This window comes from Neolamprologus multifasciatus, chromosome 15 (genome assembly GCF_963576455.1).
Source record: "Neolamprologus multifasciatus chromosome 15, fNeoMul1.2, whole genome shotgun sequence".
Lineage (NCBI taxonomy): Eukaryota > Metazoa > Chordata > Actinopteri > Cichliformes > Cichlidae > Neolamprologus > Neolamprologus multifasciatus.
The window spans coordinates 28417687-28432326 of record NC_140453.1 but is presented as its reverse complement, the minus strand read 5'-3'; the positions used below and the strand labels follow the sequence as shown (position 1 = coordinate 28432326).

The 14640-nt window shown below is 41.9% G+C and overlaps 1 protein-coding gene across 4 annotated transcripts; it reads right to left on the bottom strand.

Annotated features, from left to right (window-relative positions):
• Nucleotides 1-3421: 3421 nt before the first annotated feature.
• Nucleotides 3422-14074, bottom strand: LOC146502349 (aquaporin-4-like). 4 transcript variants are annotated; one of them, XR_014869513.1, is made up of 6 exons: nucleotides 13909-14072; nucleotides 10172-10613; nucleotides 9907-10071; nucleotides 7817-7897; nucleotides 4353-4750; nucleotides 3758-3849 (listed from the first exon to the last, which is right to left on the bottom strand). XR_014869513.1 is itself a non-coding variant. In XM_085133602.1 (5 exons), exons 1-5 carry the CDS (start codon nucleotides 13941-13943, stop codon nucleotides 3622-3624), a joined length of 951 nt encoding a protein of 316 aa, XP_084989728.1. In that variant the 5' UTR covers nucleotides 13944-14073; the 3' UTR covers nucleotides 3422-3621. The 4 variants fall into 4 exon arrangements, 3 of the variants coding, with proteins under 3 accessions (XP_084989728.1, XP_084989729.1, XP_084989730.1); XM_085133602.1 differs by lacking the exon at nucleotides 4353-4750 and having other exon boundaries at nucleotides 3422-3849; nucleotides 13909-14073; XM_085133604.1 differs by having other exon boundaries at nucleotides 3741-4750.
• Nucleotides 14075-14640: the final 566 nt, after the last annotated feature.

The window sequence follows — 14640 nt, the reverse complement described above, 5'->3', positions numbered from 1 at the left end:
ATAGTACGTAGTACATTTGAATAAATAAGCCTAAAATAAGAACCAGTGGTGCCTGTGTGGAGCAGTTTGCACTAAACTGGACGTCGGTGCCTCGTTCTGTACCTGAGAACGATTTAATGTCTAAAACTTTTGTAACTTTCAATCATGCAGTCTACTCATGTACACACTGAGTTTGACTTTTTCTGGTACATCACAGTGAAGTATGGTTCAATGAGGAGAGATCGTTAGAAAGACCAGCAGTGACAGGGATAAAGGCAGGACCCACTCCACTCCAGGACGTCGTTTGCACGGAGGTGACTGAGTGGGAGAATGACAGATGCACTCTGAGATTTTAAAGTACGTGAAGGCTGATCGGCCTAAAGACGGTCAGCAGAAAGCTGATTGGAGAAGTCACAATCGTCTTGACAGCGTGGGAAAGTGGAAGTGATGCAAAGCTTAGATTAGCTGCCAACACCTGGGAAACAGACGAGTGACTCTTCCTCATCGAACTTACACATGAGCTTCATCGTGTTTATAAAAGCAGTGTGGACAGGATGGATCATCTAAACCCTGCAGGTGGTTTCTTTTAAAATAACACAGATTTGTGTTTGACGTGACTGACAACATCTTCTTCTTTGAAGCTAAACACAGTTTCAGGATTGATTCATCACTTGGTCAGTTTGATCAGATAAGAACAACAAACACGTTATTCTATATTTTGGCAAAGAATTTTAAATATTTAAATATATGGATTTCAATATCATAAATTTTTCTGATTTTTAGGTGCACAGTGTCTACGACAGTTATTTATTGTGCAATATTTATCAGCAATACATGAGTGAAAACACATCCAACAAATATTCATTTACACTTCATGGCCGAGAGCAGAGCAGGGGGAACTCCAGGCCTCGAGGGCCGGTGTCCTGCAGGTTTTAGATCTCACTCTGGGTCAACACAGTTCATTCCCAGGCCTCTGGAGAACCACAGCACATGTTGAGGAGGTCATTCAGTCATTTAAATCAGCTGTGTTGGATCAAGGACGCATCTGAAACCTGCAGGACTCCTGCCCTCGAGGCCTGGAGTCGGACAATCCTGGTCGAGAGAATGAAACTTGTAAATCCGCACAGCAGAGCTCGCTGCTGCTGTCACCAACAGAGGGCAACAGTGCACCTGTTTGCTGTGGCAACAACAACACACTGTCAGTACAGCAGTGCGAGGTGAGCATCTTTTGCCAGTATTATATTCATACATTAAAAGAACTTTCTGTGCTGTTCTTCAGAGATTTATTGCAGAGTTGTTAAGAAGAACAATCTTTTTAGATTCCCTCCCATCAGCACAACAACTCACACCGACACATTTTTAAATGCAAACTTAATCTGTTTCAGGCCTCGAGGCCAAACTTTACACGTCGCAGTTTTTCATTGATCTAACAGTTTGCTGTTCTGCTCTGTGATGAGTGCTGCAGTCTCACAGGGCCATAAGAGGCTTTACTGCTGTACTAACTCTGATATTAACAGTTTATTCTTTCTTATAGCTGAAATGAGCCACCGTGCAGTCCAGTCATCTGGTGAGTGCTGCTTAGTAGATCCAGCTCATGTTCCACACTTGAGTGTTTAACAGATTATTACACTATAGGCACAGTGTGGATGCTTCAGTGTCATGAACAGCTCCTGCAAATTCAGACATTAGACTCCAAGACAGAAAATAAGATTTTAGAGCAAATCTAGAATTTCTCAGCAACGACTGTGGTTTGGTTGGTCTGGTTTCCCACAGCGAGACCAACAGAGACCAACAGAGACAGAGGCCACGTTACCATAACAGCTTCACATCAGCGGTTCTCATCATTAGCAGGTCTTGAAATGAGTTAAATACAACCTGAACAAAACAACATCATGTTACACTCTGTCATTATATATTTAAAACTACACATTGATTGTGTCGTTTCATTATCAACCAAACCTGTAAAAGTTCTGGTAGTTTGAATTCAGTTGTTCGTGCTACCTCAGAGCCACGGAGGAACGAGCACTTATCTTAGAGGAGCCATCGCTCCTTCCCATCAGTCGGGGAGAGGTTGTATGGCCTTTTGCAAGTAATTTGAAATCCATCATCTTATAGTGAGAAAGTCTGTAGATTAGAGGAAAATATTCATTCTTCTCACAATCTGGTGAATCTTCAGAAAATTCATCCTAAGTTCAGACGGCACCATTCTTGGAGAAATTTCCAAAAACAATAAAAACAGTGAAACAACTCTTCTGTCTAAAAACATGGCAGCACAGTAAAAGTTTGAGCAAACTGTCAAACCTCAATGTGAGACCACATTTGGCCGTAACACAGTTTTTAGGGACTCAAACACTTCATATGAACTGTGAACCGCAGCTGTGGTGGAACGAATGAATAGAAATGCATAAATGATGTAAGAAGAGTCACACAGAAAACCTCTAATTATTGCTGTTGAAGGGTTTCTGAAGCCACTGAATCAGGACGTGCTCGTCTTCTTACACTTTGACTTGGCACAATGTAACATTTGCTGTCATTGAACTGAGGTTGTGTTTAAGTCATTTCAGGTCTGCTGAGGAACAGACGATTAAATAAAACACGTCCTTGTACTTTTCTAACCAGGATTTATCCTCTTATACTGAAAAGCTCTCGGCTCCCACCTTGAACCTCTCCTTCCATGAAGTGCATGTTTCCATCATGTTTGTGTTGAAACAATATATCGAGTTCTTTGCACAGTTTTCATGGTTTTGATTGTAATAAGATGCTCACCATGAGACCCTTCAGAGCCTCGTCCACAGCGATATGAGGCAGCAGCAGCCTCGTATCGCTGTGGCTGAACTGAAGCCACTTTCAGTTACAGCGGGATAAATAAGTTTGTTGTTGGAGAAACTATGAGCCACATTTCCTTCTGCTTCACCTCTGCTGGCAAAGCACAGTTTCCCTTTTCAAAGGGGTCAAATGTTTTTCTGTGGTGTGCAGTTTTTTGTCTTTAGCGGTGAAAAATCGACGAGGCTCCACAGGGCGCCGTCTTTCTTTGTGTTGAACTTGATGCCACTTTAAAAGAAGACTGCAACCCCCTGATGTTGTGAGCACAACAGAAAGATCAGCGAATGAAGGTTGAGGTTCTGAAAACTTAATGTTGGACCCTAACAAGTATTGTTAGCTGCTGACATCATAAACACCGGAGTGCGCGTGCTGTGAGCGCCGACTTTTAAGCGCGTCAGTGTTTTCTGGCAGAAAGTCGCAGAAATGACACTCAGCCTGAAGACGAGAGAATCAGAGCGTTTGTTTGCAGGGAGCTCAGCACTGACTTTATATTGCATCCACATTGTTACTGAGGGGGACAAGGTTACTTCATGGTTGCTGTTTCACGTCCCAGTTTTCCTCAGATGTGACACTTCCCTGGAAAGAAAAACTTAAAATCCATATTACATGAGCACAAACACACTTTCAGCAGTTTCTTTTTATTCACAGTATTTCTTTTGAAAGCCTCGCAGCCCTTTACTTAAAACTAGCCAACACAAGCTTTTTGGTTGCCAAAAGAAGAAGCCCCCCCCTCGTGAAGTGTTTTAAAGCGCCCGTCTACAGGAGCAGACGAGAGCAGACTGCAGCATTCGGAGCATCGCTGCTTTCTTTTCTTTCTCGTCACACAGAGGACAGCACCTCCCCAGACACCTCCCTCTCCCTCCTCTCAGCTCGTTCTACATCCATGACAGTGAAGAGAGGCTCCTGGGCCGCGGCTGAATCCTGAGTGAAGGGCGTCTTCACGAATGTCTCAGAGAAGCGTCTCTTCACCTCTGGGTCGGGGCAGAACAGGTATTCATACAGAGCTGCAGCCAGGGTGCCGCCCATTGACGGACCCACCCAGTACACCTGGCACACGGAAACACAGAACACACAGGTGAACCCGAGGATGCTCAAAGTAAGGTCTACGCTTTCATTTCAGTAGAGCTCGGGGACTTTTAAACACAAACCAAGATAACAAAGAAGTTTTCAAATCAAAGTAATAAATTTACAAGAGAAACTTTAGTAAAGGAAGGATGTTTCCATATTTAACTCCTGAAGTGCTGAGATCAGAGATCATGTTGGAAACAAAGTCATAGGATCAACAAAATTAAATGTTTGTACAAAATTCACAGAAAAGTGAGATATGAGATATGTCCTTCTCTTTACGTTTCCTTCTTACTTTATCCGTCATTAAGTGCTTTTTCTTCTTCTTTAGTAAATAACAAATCAAACTTTGTGTGAACGCCACGATGTGCTGCTGCATCACCGTCTCAGCTCACAGAACAGCACAAAACACTGGAGCAGAGATTTGTTACAGAAAAGGAAAAAGCAGAATAAATAATGAGACGTTGGTTTTCCTGCACACTCACTGAGTATCTAAGGAAAGTGTCGGCAGCCCATCATCGCCTGAACCAGCCACAGATGTGAGTGAAGATGAGGATAGAAAGACAAAAAGGACGAAGTGGTGCTAACAGCTGAGAGCGCATCATCTGCACTGATGTGACGGACGCACATCTCTGCTTGGTTATCAGGTGCTGGACGGGCAGTCAGTGTTTATTGTGATCAATGATAAATTCAAATTGATGAAAAGCCACAAACAAAACACTTCAAATATCCGTTTACTTACAATGTTAATGTTAGAAATGACCTTCAGGGCTAAAATATGAGGATAAGAAGACATTTAAAGGCTGTGCTTGTTAAAGTAGAGCTGAATTCATGACTTCTCATTGATGTTCTTCCTGCTGCTCGGCTGACGTATCCTGCAGCGCTGTGACACAGAAATATAATGATCGATCAATAATTAATCCAGCCCAGATCCTGTTTTCCACATAGGTGGAAACAGATCAAATAAACCACTTAAGAGAAATTCTGACTTGAACTCGTTTCCAAACTTCTGGTTTTGGAGCTGCGAGCAAACATGTGCAGACTGTCTGCAGCATCTGCATCCAGCACATCATGTCCTGTTACACTGTGAATCTTTGGCTCACTGTTCCTGCCAGCGTGGCGGTGCAGTGGGAAGCTCGTCTCACTGAGAAAACCCAACATCCCGTTTCTTTTGGTCAGAAGTTTGCAGAGATATTTGAAGAAGAAAATTCTGAAATTCACCAAATCACAAAAACAACGAGCTTTATATTGTAAGGGAAGGACGCCACAATAACATGGAGAAAACCCCCCAAATCAAATAACCCCTGTGAGCCGGCGCTCGGTGACGGCGGGAAGGAAAAGCTCTTTGCTAACAGGAAGCCTCCTCGGGCGGGGCCGGGCTCAGGGATGTGCAGCTGCAACCAGCTGGAGACGAGAGAAATTTACACATGAAGGCCAAAAATGTCTTTAGAACAAAGTTTGACTTTTAAACCAAGTCTAAGTGTTGCCTGGCGCAGCTGCAGGGGGGAGTGGTGCAGTGAGGGGGCGGGACCGGGAGGCAGGTGAGCCACAGGTGGTGGCGACTGTGTGATGCCAGGGTCTTCTTTCTGTTTGTCTAATCAGTGACGGCAGAGAGAGCTGGACCGGACCTGTGCAGAAACATTGTAGCGCAAACTTCACAATCTCCTTCTTTGGTTTCTTCATTTTAAAAATCGCTCCTGTTAAAGTCTGGAGGGGACGTGACTCATCCACACCAGAAGCTACACCTATGTTTGCTCAAAGCACTGAACTGTCTAAAGTTACAAAGTTAAAACTAAAACAGCGGCGACATCCGACTCAGCGACTGCCATGTTCAGGATGCCAGCCCCACAGCAGCAGGTACACAGGTAGAAGTGCGACGGCAGAGGAAATGAAAGAGAAAGAGTCTCCCTGTGAAGAGACAGTGCTGCGTGAAAATGATGAGAAGCAGAAAGAATATCAAAGCCGTACAAAGGAGAGAGACTACAACAATCTCCAAGATCAAAATCTAAACAAGAAACGACTTCAAAGCTGGAAGAACACACAAAGACCCAGAATACTAACGAGGCGTCGGGGTAACAGCAGAGTTTCTCTGATTATTGTCGAAAAGAGAATTCGTCTTTGTTGTTGGAGAAAACTTTCCAAACAAAAAGCTGACATTGGCCACATTGGTGCAAAATTCCCCATCACATGATTGAAATCATCAACAGAATCAGCTGCAAGATGAGTTTGATATCAGCACAATCTGACGGATCATCACCTCTGTTAGAGACGATCTACAGACAAATATTTTTGATACTGTTTCAGTTATTGTGTTACATGTTTGAGTTTGTACAATATGTTAGAGAATAAATACTGCGCGTTTGTGTTGGGTAAGAAAGCATTACAGCGCTCTCGCTCTGCAGGCCTACTTGTTGTTCCTAGAGTATTTAAAAGTAGAATGGGAGGCAGAGCCTTCAGTTTTCAGGCCCCTCTTCTGTGGAACCAGCTTCCAGTTTGGATTCAGGAGACAGACACTATCTCTACTTTCAAGATTAGGCTTCAAACTTTCCTTTTTGCTAAAGCATATAGTTAGGGCTGGACCAGGTGACCCTGAATCCTCCCTTAGTTATGCTGCAATAGATGTAGGCTGCCGGGGATTCCCATGATGCACTGGGTGTTTCTTCTTCACTCACTATGTGTTAACAGACCTCTCTGCATTGAATCATATCTGTTATTAACCTCTGTCTCTCTTCCACAGCATGTCTTTATCCTGTCTTCCTTCTCTCACCCCAACCGGTCGCAGCAGATGGCCCCGCCCCTCCCTGAGCCTGGTTCTGCTGGAGGTTTCTTCCTGTTAAAAGGGAGTTTTTCCTTCCCACAGTCGCCAAAGTGCTGCTCATAGGGGGTCATATGATTGTTGGGTTTTTCTCTGTATCTATGAAGCGCCTTGAGGCGACTTTTGTTGTGATTTGGCGCTATATAAATAAAATTGAATTGAAAATTGAATTGAATTACAGTGCATGTGTGGTAGCAGGTTAGCGTGAGCCAGGCTGGCAGTGCAAATGTGCAGAAATGTGTGTTTGTACGAGTCAGAAATAAATCTGAACAGCTCACATTAGGAAGAATTATTTTTTCAAAGCTTGGGACAGAAATTCGCCACCTCAACCTCTGATGTACGAAGCGAATCCAACAGACAAAGAAGTAATTCTTCTTATGTTCACTTATCCAAACATAATCAATCAGGTTCAGCAGTGACACAAAGGTCGTGATCACCTCGATCAGCTGAAGGTCTCTCAGTTTCATTATGAATGTGTCGAAGTAAAAGCGCCGGCCTTCGAAGCATGTGAGCGGTCACACACGGACAGGTCTGCTGCTAACGGCCATGTTTTACAAACCAAGAACAAACTATAGTAGCAGAGGTTAAACACAGGACAAGCTCAAAGGGAAGCAGAGCAAAGGCGTGCTGTCAGCTGTAACCTCGACGCCGTTAAACCGTCGAAGAACGATTAAAGAACAGGAAAAAACACAACACATTATAACTCATAAAGATGCAAACAGGTAAACACGATCATTCACTTGTATCTGTGTGGAGACGTCTGCAGTTCAGCTGTTGTTTCAGTTGCTATGAAGACTTCCTGTAAACAGCACTAATCAATGCAACTGTGCTGCTGCTGTGTGCTGCCTTGCAGACAGTGTCAGCATGCCTGCTGCAGGAAACGATGCTATAAAAACAAAGCATTGTGGACCAGACACTTAATGACCTGAAACTCCCACAAAGCTCCATAAAGCTGAGGGCAGCTGCAGATTCTTATTGAATTGATGCCTGTAACTATTTCCACACATTAACTACGTATAATTTCTGAAAAATATTTGGGACTGAAATTAGTTTCAAAATGGCAAAAGCTGCACTCACTCTGCAGCTACAGAAACCAAAGCTCTGCATTTTGAATATTGATCAAAATGTTGTTACCCAGTGGTTTTCCCAGGACCATGTGACCATCGCTGGGCCGAAGGACCGAGCAGGGTTCATACTGGCTCCAGTGAAGGGAATCTGAGGGGACAGTCACAACCAGGCGATGAACCTCACAGACGAAACAACAAGTTTGAGTTAAGGACAGCTGGGCTTCGTTTAAGGAGCCTGAAGATGCTTCAGCTCTCACAAGGAGAGGTTAAAGACCTCCACCAGCTTTTAGAACTGCAGAAGCTTCTCCTCCTAACCTCCTAACCTCATCACTAGCTCTAAATCAAAAACAGAAAATAACAAATCCAGTTGTAAGAACATCTATTAAAATATGGCTTCAATTCAGAAGGCACTTCTGTTTGCAACAGGTTAGTAATTTTTCCCTGTTGCTTTTAACCCTTTTTTTCCATTTCAGATAAAGCATCCAAATTTGGCACAATAATGGTTTGAAGTTTTTTTACAATTTATTTTCAGGAGAAACTTTTAACACCTTTGACGCTCTGATGAGAGATTACAATATACCAACCTCACATATGTTTAGATCCTGCAAATACGAAGTTTTGCAAAAACATTGTTTCCTTCTTTCCCCTACCTACCTCCTAAAAATCAAGTGGATATTTTGGAAATAGATCCTTTTGGCAAAAGGAGAATCTCCGTCATATACAAACTGATACAGAGCTTAAGGCCTATTACTTGGGAAAAAACTAAAAATAATTGGGAAAAAGACATTGGGGTGGATTTGATCTGATGATGAGTGGAGATCTTGTTTGAATCGTATACATACTTCCTCCCTTTGCATTCGCCATTTAATTCAGTTTAAAATTCTTCATCGTCTTCATTATACAAGAGAGAGGCTTTCAAAATTTTTCCCAGAAGCCGATCCTGCCTGTCCCAGGTGTGGACATAATCCAGCAAATGAGGGTCACATGATGTGTCCGAACCTGGATAATTACTGGGGAAATATATTTAAAGCATTATCTCATCAGTGCGCAGAACTTAGTGCTTGATTTCGCATTGGCATTTTTGGAGTTATGCCTCAATACAAAATGAGTAAATCTCAGGAAAATGCCAGAGCATTTGCTACATGCTTGCCCGTAGACTTATTCTATTCACTGGAAGTCTGATAAGGCTCCTTCATACATACATGGTTAAAGGAGGTGCTTTTCTTTTTACCACTGGAAAAACTTAGATACAGATTCTCTCATCACAACAAAAATTCTCTGCGACTTGGAACCCATTTATTGACTATAAAAACATATTTTGTGACATACATTTTTTGTTTGTTTTGTTCTGTTTCTCTTTACATGAGCCTCGGGTGGGGAGGGAGGGGGGGGGGGTTTCTTTTTTTTGTGTGTGTATAATCGCACGTTTTCATTATGTATTGTAACCATGATTTGTGAAAAAAAATAATTTAAAATAAATAAATAAATAAATAAATAAAGTCCAAAAAAAAACCAAACTGCAGAAGCTTCTTGGATAAGCAGTGAAACGCTTTCATGAACTTAAGAAGAAGGTCAGCTGCCTTAAATTGAAGCACCAATGGCTACTGTGAGCTGGAGGACTGACCCGTCTCTTAAACTGATGATCTACCAGGTGTTGTCACATCTGGCACCTTCCTGTTCTCCTGACTTTGTGAAAACACTCAGTAACCATTCAGTCGTCTAACTGACTGAAACAAGCACATCAAATTCACTGTCCACACTAACAGTCACAGCACAGTGATCACCTGAGCTCAGTTACATACATCAATGATGTATATCTACACTATAAACAGTTAATCACATAATTGAAGGTTGGTTTTGTGGCTTCATCAGCTGCAGTAACGTGAGAGACTAAACTGGACCTTCCTCTTTATGCTGTTGGTTCCTCTTTGAATATTTTCTGCTGAAGAATTATTACATAACATTTATGAATTAACACAGCATGTATGTTGAAGAGAGTAGAAAATGTTCTGACGAACGTGTGAACTGAGGTTTGTAAGTAATCTTAAACATGTGCCCCTTCACATAATAAGCTGTTCCTGATTACAATGACGACTGAATTTCTCCCACATCACGATGAATCAGTGCGGCGTGCTGCACAGGTGTCTGGGTACTTACAGCGAACAGGTGACCAACACAGACAGAAAGGCCAATAGCCAAAGCAGATGAACCTTTGAGGTCTTTACGTTTGTGGTCACAGGTGGCAAAGATGGTGAAGATCAGCTGAAAGGTGATGAAGAGCTCTACGACCAGGGCGGTGCCCACAGAGATGCTTTCATTCACCTGTGTGAGCATGTAGTCAGATTACTGTATTCACAGGCAAAAGGTCGGCAGTGAAGAATGAAACTGTCACACATGTAAAGACACACACTCCTGCTCTCACCTCAGTGACTCCCATCCCACCCCTGACAGAGGCGGGGGTGATCCCGTACAGTACGGCCGCCCCGACTGTGGCCCCCACGCACTGGGCCAGGAGGTAGAAGACTGCTTTAGCCAGGCTCAGCTTCCTGGTCACGACCATGGCTACTGTGACCGCCGGATTGATATGAGCCCCGCTAATGTGGCCGAAGCACCGCACCATGGTGGCAATAGTCAGGCCGAAGCAGAGAGAGATGAGCACGAGGTCGGGGGGGTGGGGATCCTCAGTGCCCCAGTTGATGGTTGAACCGAGGCCAAGCAGGACAAAGATCAGCATGGCAGAGAACTCCGCCGCCACACAGCGCCAGAACTCCTTCGTCCAGATGCCCTTAAAGGCAGTCATGGCTTTGTCTCGAGTGAAGCACGGCCGGGACTGAGAGTGTGGATTACAGGGACAGCAACACCTCCTGGAAGAGAGCGTGGAGACAGGAAGCAGTGAGACGGGGGTCTTTTAATGGGGAGACAACACATGGACAACGTGTTGGTTTCACGATGACGCAGCTCACCTGGATTTGAAAAGAGAGAGAGAGTAGAGCAGGTTCCCACCTCATTTGTTAGTTTTGAGCTTGAGTGGTTCTGTGCTTGCTCACTGTGGACGAAACCTTTCTCTGCTCTGCTCTGCACCATGGCCTTAGCTTTAGTTTGCTTTGTAAACGGTGTGACAGGAAAGCACACTTTCTTATTCACTGCAGATAAACAAGTTCACACTATTCAAGCTGAGGAGGTCTGAGAATGACTATCATTATATTGTATCAATGCAACCTACAAGGATGGAAATGCTCTATTCTATTCTATTCTATTCTATTCTATTCTATTCTATTCTGTGACTTTTCTTCTGGTGTCATATTAAGACTGTTAACCTGCCTAATCAAGATTTAACTCGTCAAGCTTGGCTCAAAAAGTATGTGGATGCTCTAGTTTCTGAAAGTGTTTTTAGTGTTTGTCCAAATAAACAAATAAACAAATAAACAAATAAATAAATAAATAAATAAATAAATAAATCCCTACCCTGGCTAATGGGGTAAGGGGAACAGGTGCATATTAACAAAAACAACATTAATTACTAAACAACTTAATATGAACTAGATTTTGACTCCTCATCATGAGCTGGTGCTTCCAGGTAGCTAATAAGGAATATCCCACTTAACAGGCTTTATCAACTTCCTGTGCTGTAATGGTGCATACCAGATTAACAAACTAATGTTTTTTTGTAATTAGTTGCAGTGAGAAAATTACACAGTGGGCTTTGAGCTTACAGAGCCCTTCAGGGCGTGAACCAGTGTGGAGAATTGCCCACTCGGCACAGTCGGTAGTCTGCCCTCATTTCTATTTTTAGCTTTCAAATGCCTTTTAAAAGCTGTCTGAGCTTTTGGATTGATTGCATTTGTAATTGACCACACAAGGATGCTGCTAAACAAAAATGTATTTACTGCCATATTTGTGCTTAATTACATTATGATAAATGATCAGAAACTGCAAATGAGTGCGTACAAACTGTAACGGTGGGACAAATGATGGGTCAGTGACTCTTCTGGAGGGTCAATCCAACCCTGCAGATAATTAAAAAAGATAAAAACCACGGGGAGCGAGCCAAAGATCCACTGTCTCATTAGCTACTCTAATTGGTTTCAACCTAGATGTTCATGAATTTATTTTAATGAACCACATACTTTGACGTTAAATCAATCGTTGCTACAGACGATAAATGACTGAAATCGAGCTTTTTGGTAATAATGTTTAAGCGTAATAACACCGACGAGCCACAGATCTGGCACACATGGCCAGATCAGTCTTTCACCAAGACTCTCAGACTCATTTGTTTGTAGATCACAGTGGTTTCTTTGTCTGTTTGATCTATCTGGGAACAATGTGATACCATCCGAGCCAAGAATTTCACACAGTGCAATAATTGTGTGGGCCTCTTTTTGATTTTGTAGTGTGCACAGAAACAATGCTGCTGTCATACATGTGAAGGTTTATTTTGGAATCCGAGTACAGAAAACATTTGAGATGTTGTACTGTTGTGTGTAGCTGAGTTAGTAAAGTTAGCCCACAACATAAAATGTAAATTGACATCAGAGTTTATGTGAAATCAGAGGTCTTATTTCATTTACGAGACATGTTTTAAAAAGCTTGTTAGATGTTAGACGCAGTGAAGGAGCAGAGCTGAAGGCAACATCTGCCCAGCTGTGTTCCAGCCCTCACAGTGGTCATGAGTTCTGGGTGCAAAGTGAACACGACTGCAGATACAAACCATAAACAGAGTTTCACTGTGAAATCCACTAAAAAGTTGATGTTGACAAATCCAGTGAGCAGATCCTGGATAATAATAATAATAATCCATAATTTCTATAATTAGGGTTATAGGGTTATTATCTATAATCAATAATAATAATTTCTGCTAATATTGAACATATCTTCTACATAATATAATCTAAAAGTAAACATGAAACCCATAAAATTATCAGGGAACTGTTTAGGTCACGGGGCAAGAAACACGAGCCCCATAAAACTGGAACTCTATTTGCAGCCGCTGAGGACGCCCCCTGCTGGCCATTCAAAATCTGTCGCGCACTTTTGCCTCACAGGAAGAAGGTCCTGAGTTGGACTCACACTAATATGTAAATGTGATCCTTTTTCTTCAAAAACAAATAAATTCTTAATTTCTAAAGTTAGAAAACATTTGGTTTCAACACCATTAAGCTTTTAATGTGACCCACAGCAGCCCGGTTTTTCCCTGTAGGATTATTATTTGTTTATTTGGAACAGAGAGGCAAACACTCAGGGCGGATTAAATGATTATGATGCAGGTGTTTGCCTTTCTGTTCCATTAAAAATATCCTTTATTCCTATAAGTTTGTCACTGTTGCTCCTTCATTATTTATACAATGTAAACAACCAACTCAACTCAACCACAACACTTAAACACAACACAGCACTCAGAAGCTACCCTGCAGCTTCACAAGTGTTTAATCTGCACTGGTCACTTCACTTTATTGTCATTGATATTTATATTTAAAGTGCAATACTGTGATTTTCTGCTGCTCATTCCTGTGCAATATCCCATCTGCCCTCCGTCATATTTCTTTTCAAGATTTTCTTATTTAATTACTAGTGTACATATATTTATATTTATAGACACATATATATTTAGTCATCTTTTCTCTTTTAACATGTCTTTCTAATATTTTGCTCCTTACTATTTTTCAATTTTTTTCAATTATTTTATTTTATTTTATTATATTTTATTATATTTTCTGTACTGTATCATGCTGCTGAGTGACTGCTGCTCGTCAAACACATTTCATTGCAATGTTGACCCTGTGCTAACTTGCATATGACAAATAAAACTGAAAACTGAAACAGAAGAGAAGAGACATGAAAGCCATCCATCGCTTCTCAACAGCAGCAGTAAAAATAATAATAATGATAATAATTCATTTTTTAATTGAATATCCAGTATAACAAATTTATATTAAAACAAAATAAGCATTAAAATAAGGATGTAAACTACAACCAACAATATTATTACCCTTAATGTGAATATATATTTTAAAACAACCTGAGTTGAAAGTATGAAATTGATATTTTTCAGCAATATAACATTTTGCTCTATAATGTAATGTATAAGCTAAAACCAAACGTGTCGGCCCAGACAAAACGTCTCCTACCGCGTTGTTGCAGCTCCACGCGTGTACTCACCTCAGGCGCTGCAGAGCCCCGCCGCTCTCCGTCATGACTCCACCAGCAGCACGGGTGTTTCTGGCTTTTATAGCGGGGCTCTGTGCGTGAATGCACAGTTTGTCTGTTAGTGATTAGGGTCTAGCTTGGCCTGGTCTGACCTCGATGGGCAGAAAAATGAAACGACTGTGGAGTGAGCAGGGGCGTGTCCAACGTTTTCCTGTGGGGTGCCACAGAAGGGGTACAGAGAAGGGCTGGGCTCTCACTCATGCAGATTTAATACATGTTCAAGAGTCTTAGGTAAAATTCACAATCCTACAGGAAACATGTAAATAAAATATTCGGGAAGTTATTTGGGAAATGACATAAGGAGATTTAGTGACTTTGCCCTGCACTGGTCCTATACATGGTCTCGTACCACCTCCTTGTACTACTGAGGTTGACACCTGCATGATTTCTGTTGTGAACGGACACTTTATAAATAAAACTGAACTGTACTGAACAATTAATGTGAGTTTTATAGAGCACAACGAGCAGAAAAGATCAGACAGAGCATGTGATTCCAGCCCAGACTTACAGTTTCATATTCTCAAAGCCATTTGTCCTAAAAGGCCGACCAAAAAACACTGACATGAAGCAATGACAATGATCCACTCAGACTTAAACGTTTTATGAAGAATATTCTCGCAGCTAACAATTTAAGATTGAAGGCAGAGCTCGGAGATGGTAAACAGCAATTCATAGCTCATATAT

Coding starts and splice junctions, on each gene's coding strand:
- LOC146502349 (XM_085133602.1), bottom strand. CDS start 13,943: ATGACGGAGAGCGGCGGGGCTCTGCAGCGCCTGAG. Junction 10,614..13,908: donor GGGGCTCTGCAGCGCCTGAG/GTGAGTACACGC, acceptor GCTCTCTTCCAG/GAGGTGTTGCTGTCCCTGTA. Junction 3,850..7,816: donor GGTCCTGGGAAAACCACTGG/GTAACAACATTT, acceptor TCCGTGTGCCAG/GTGTACTGGGTGGGTCCGTC.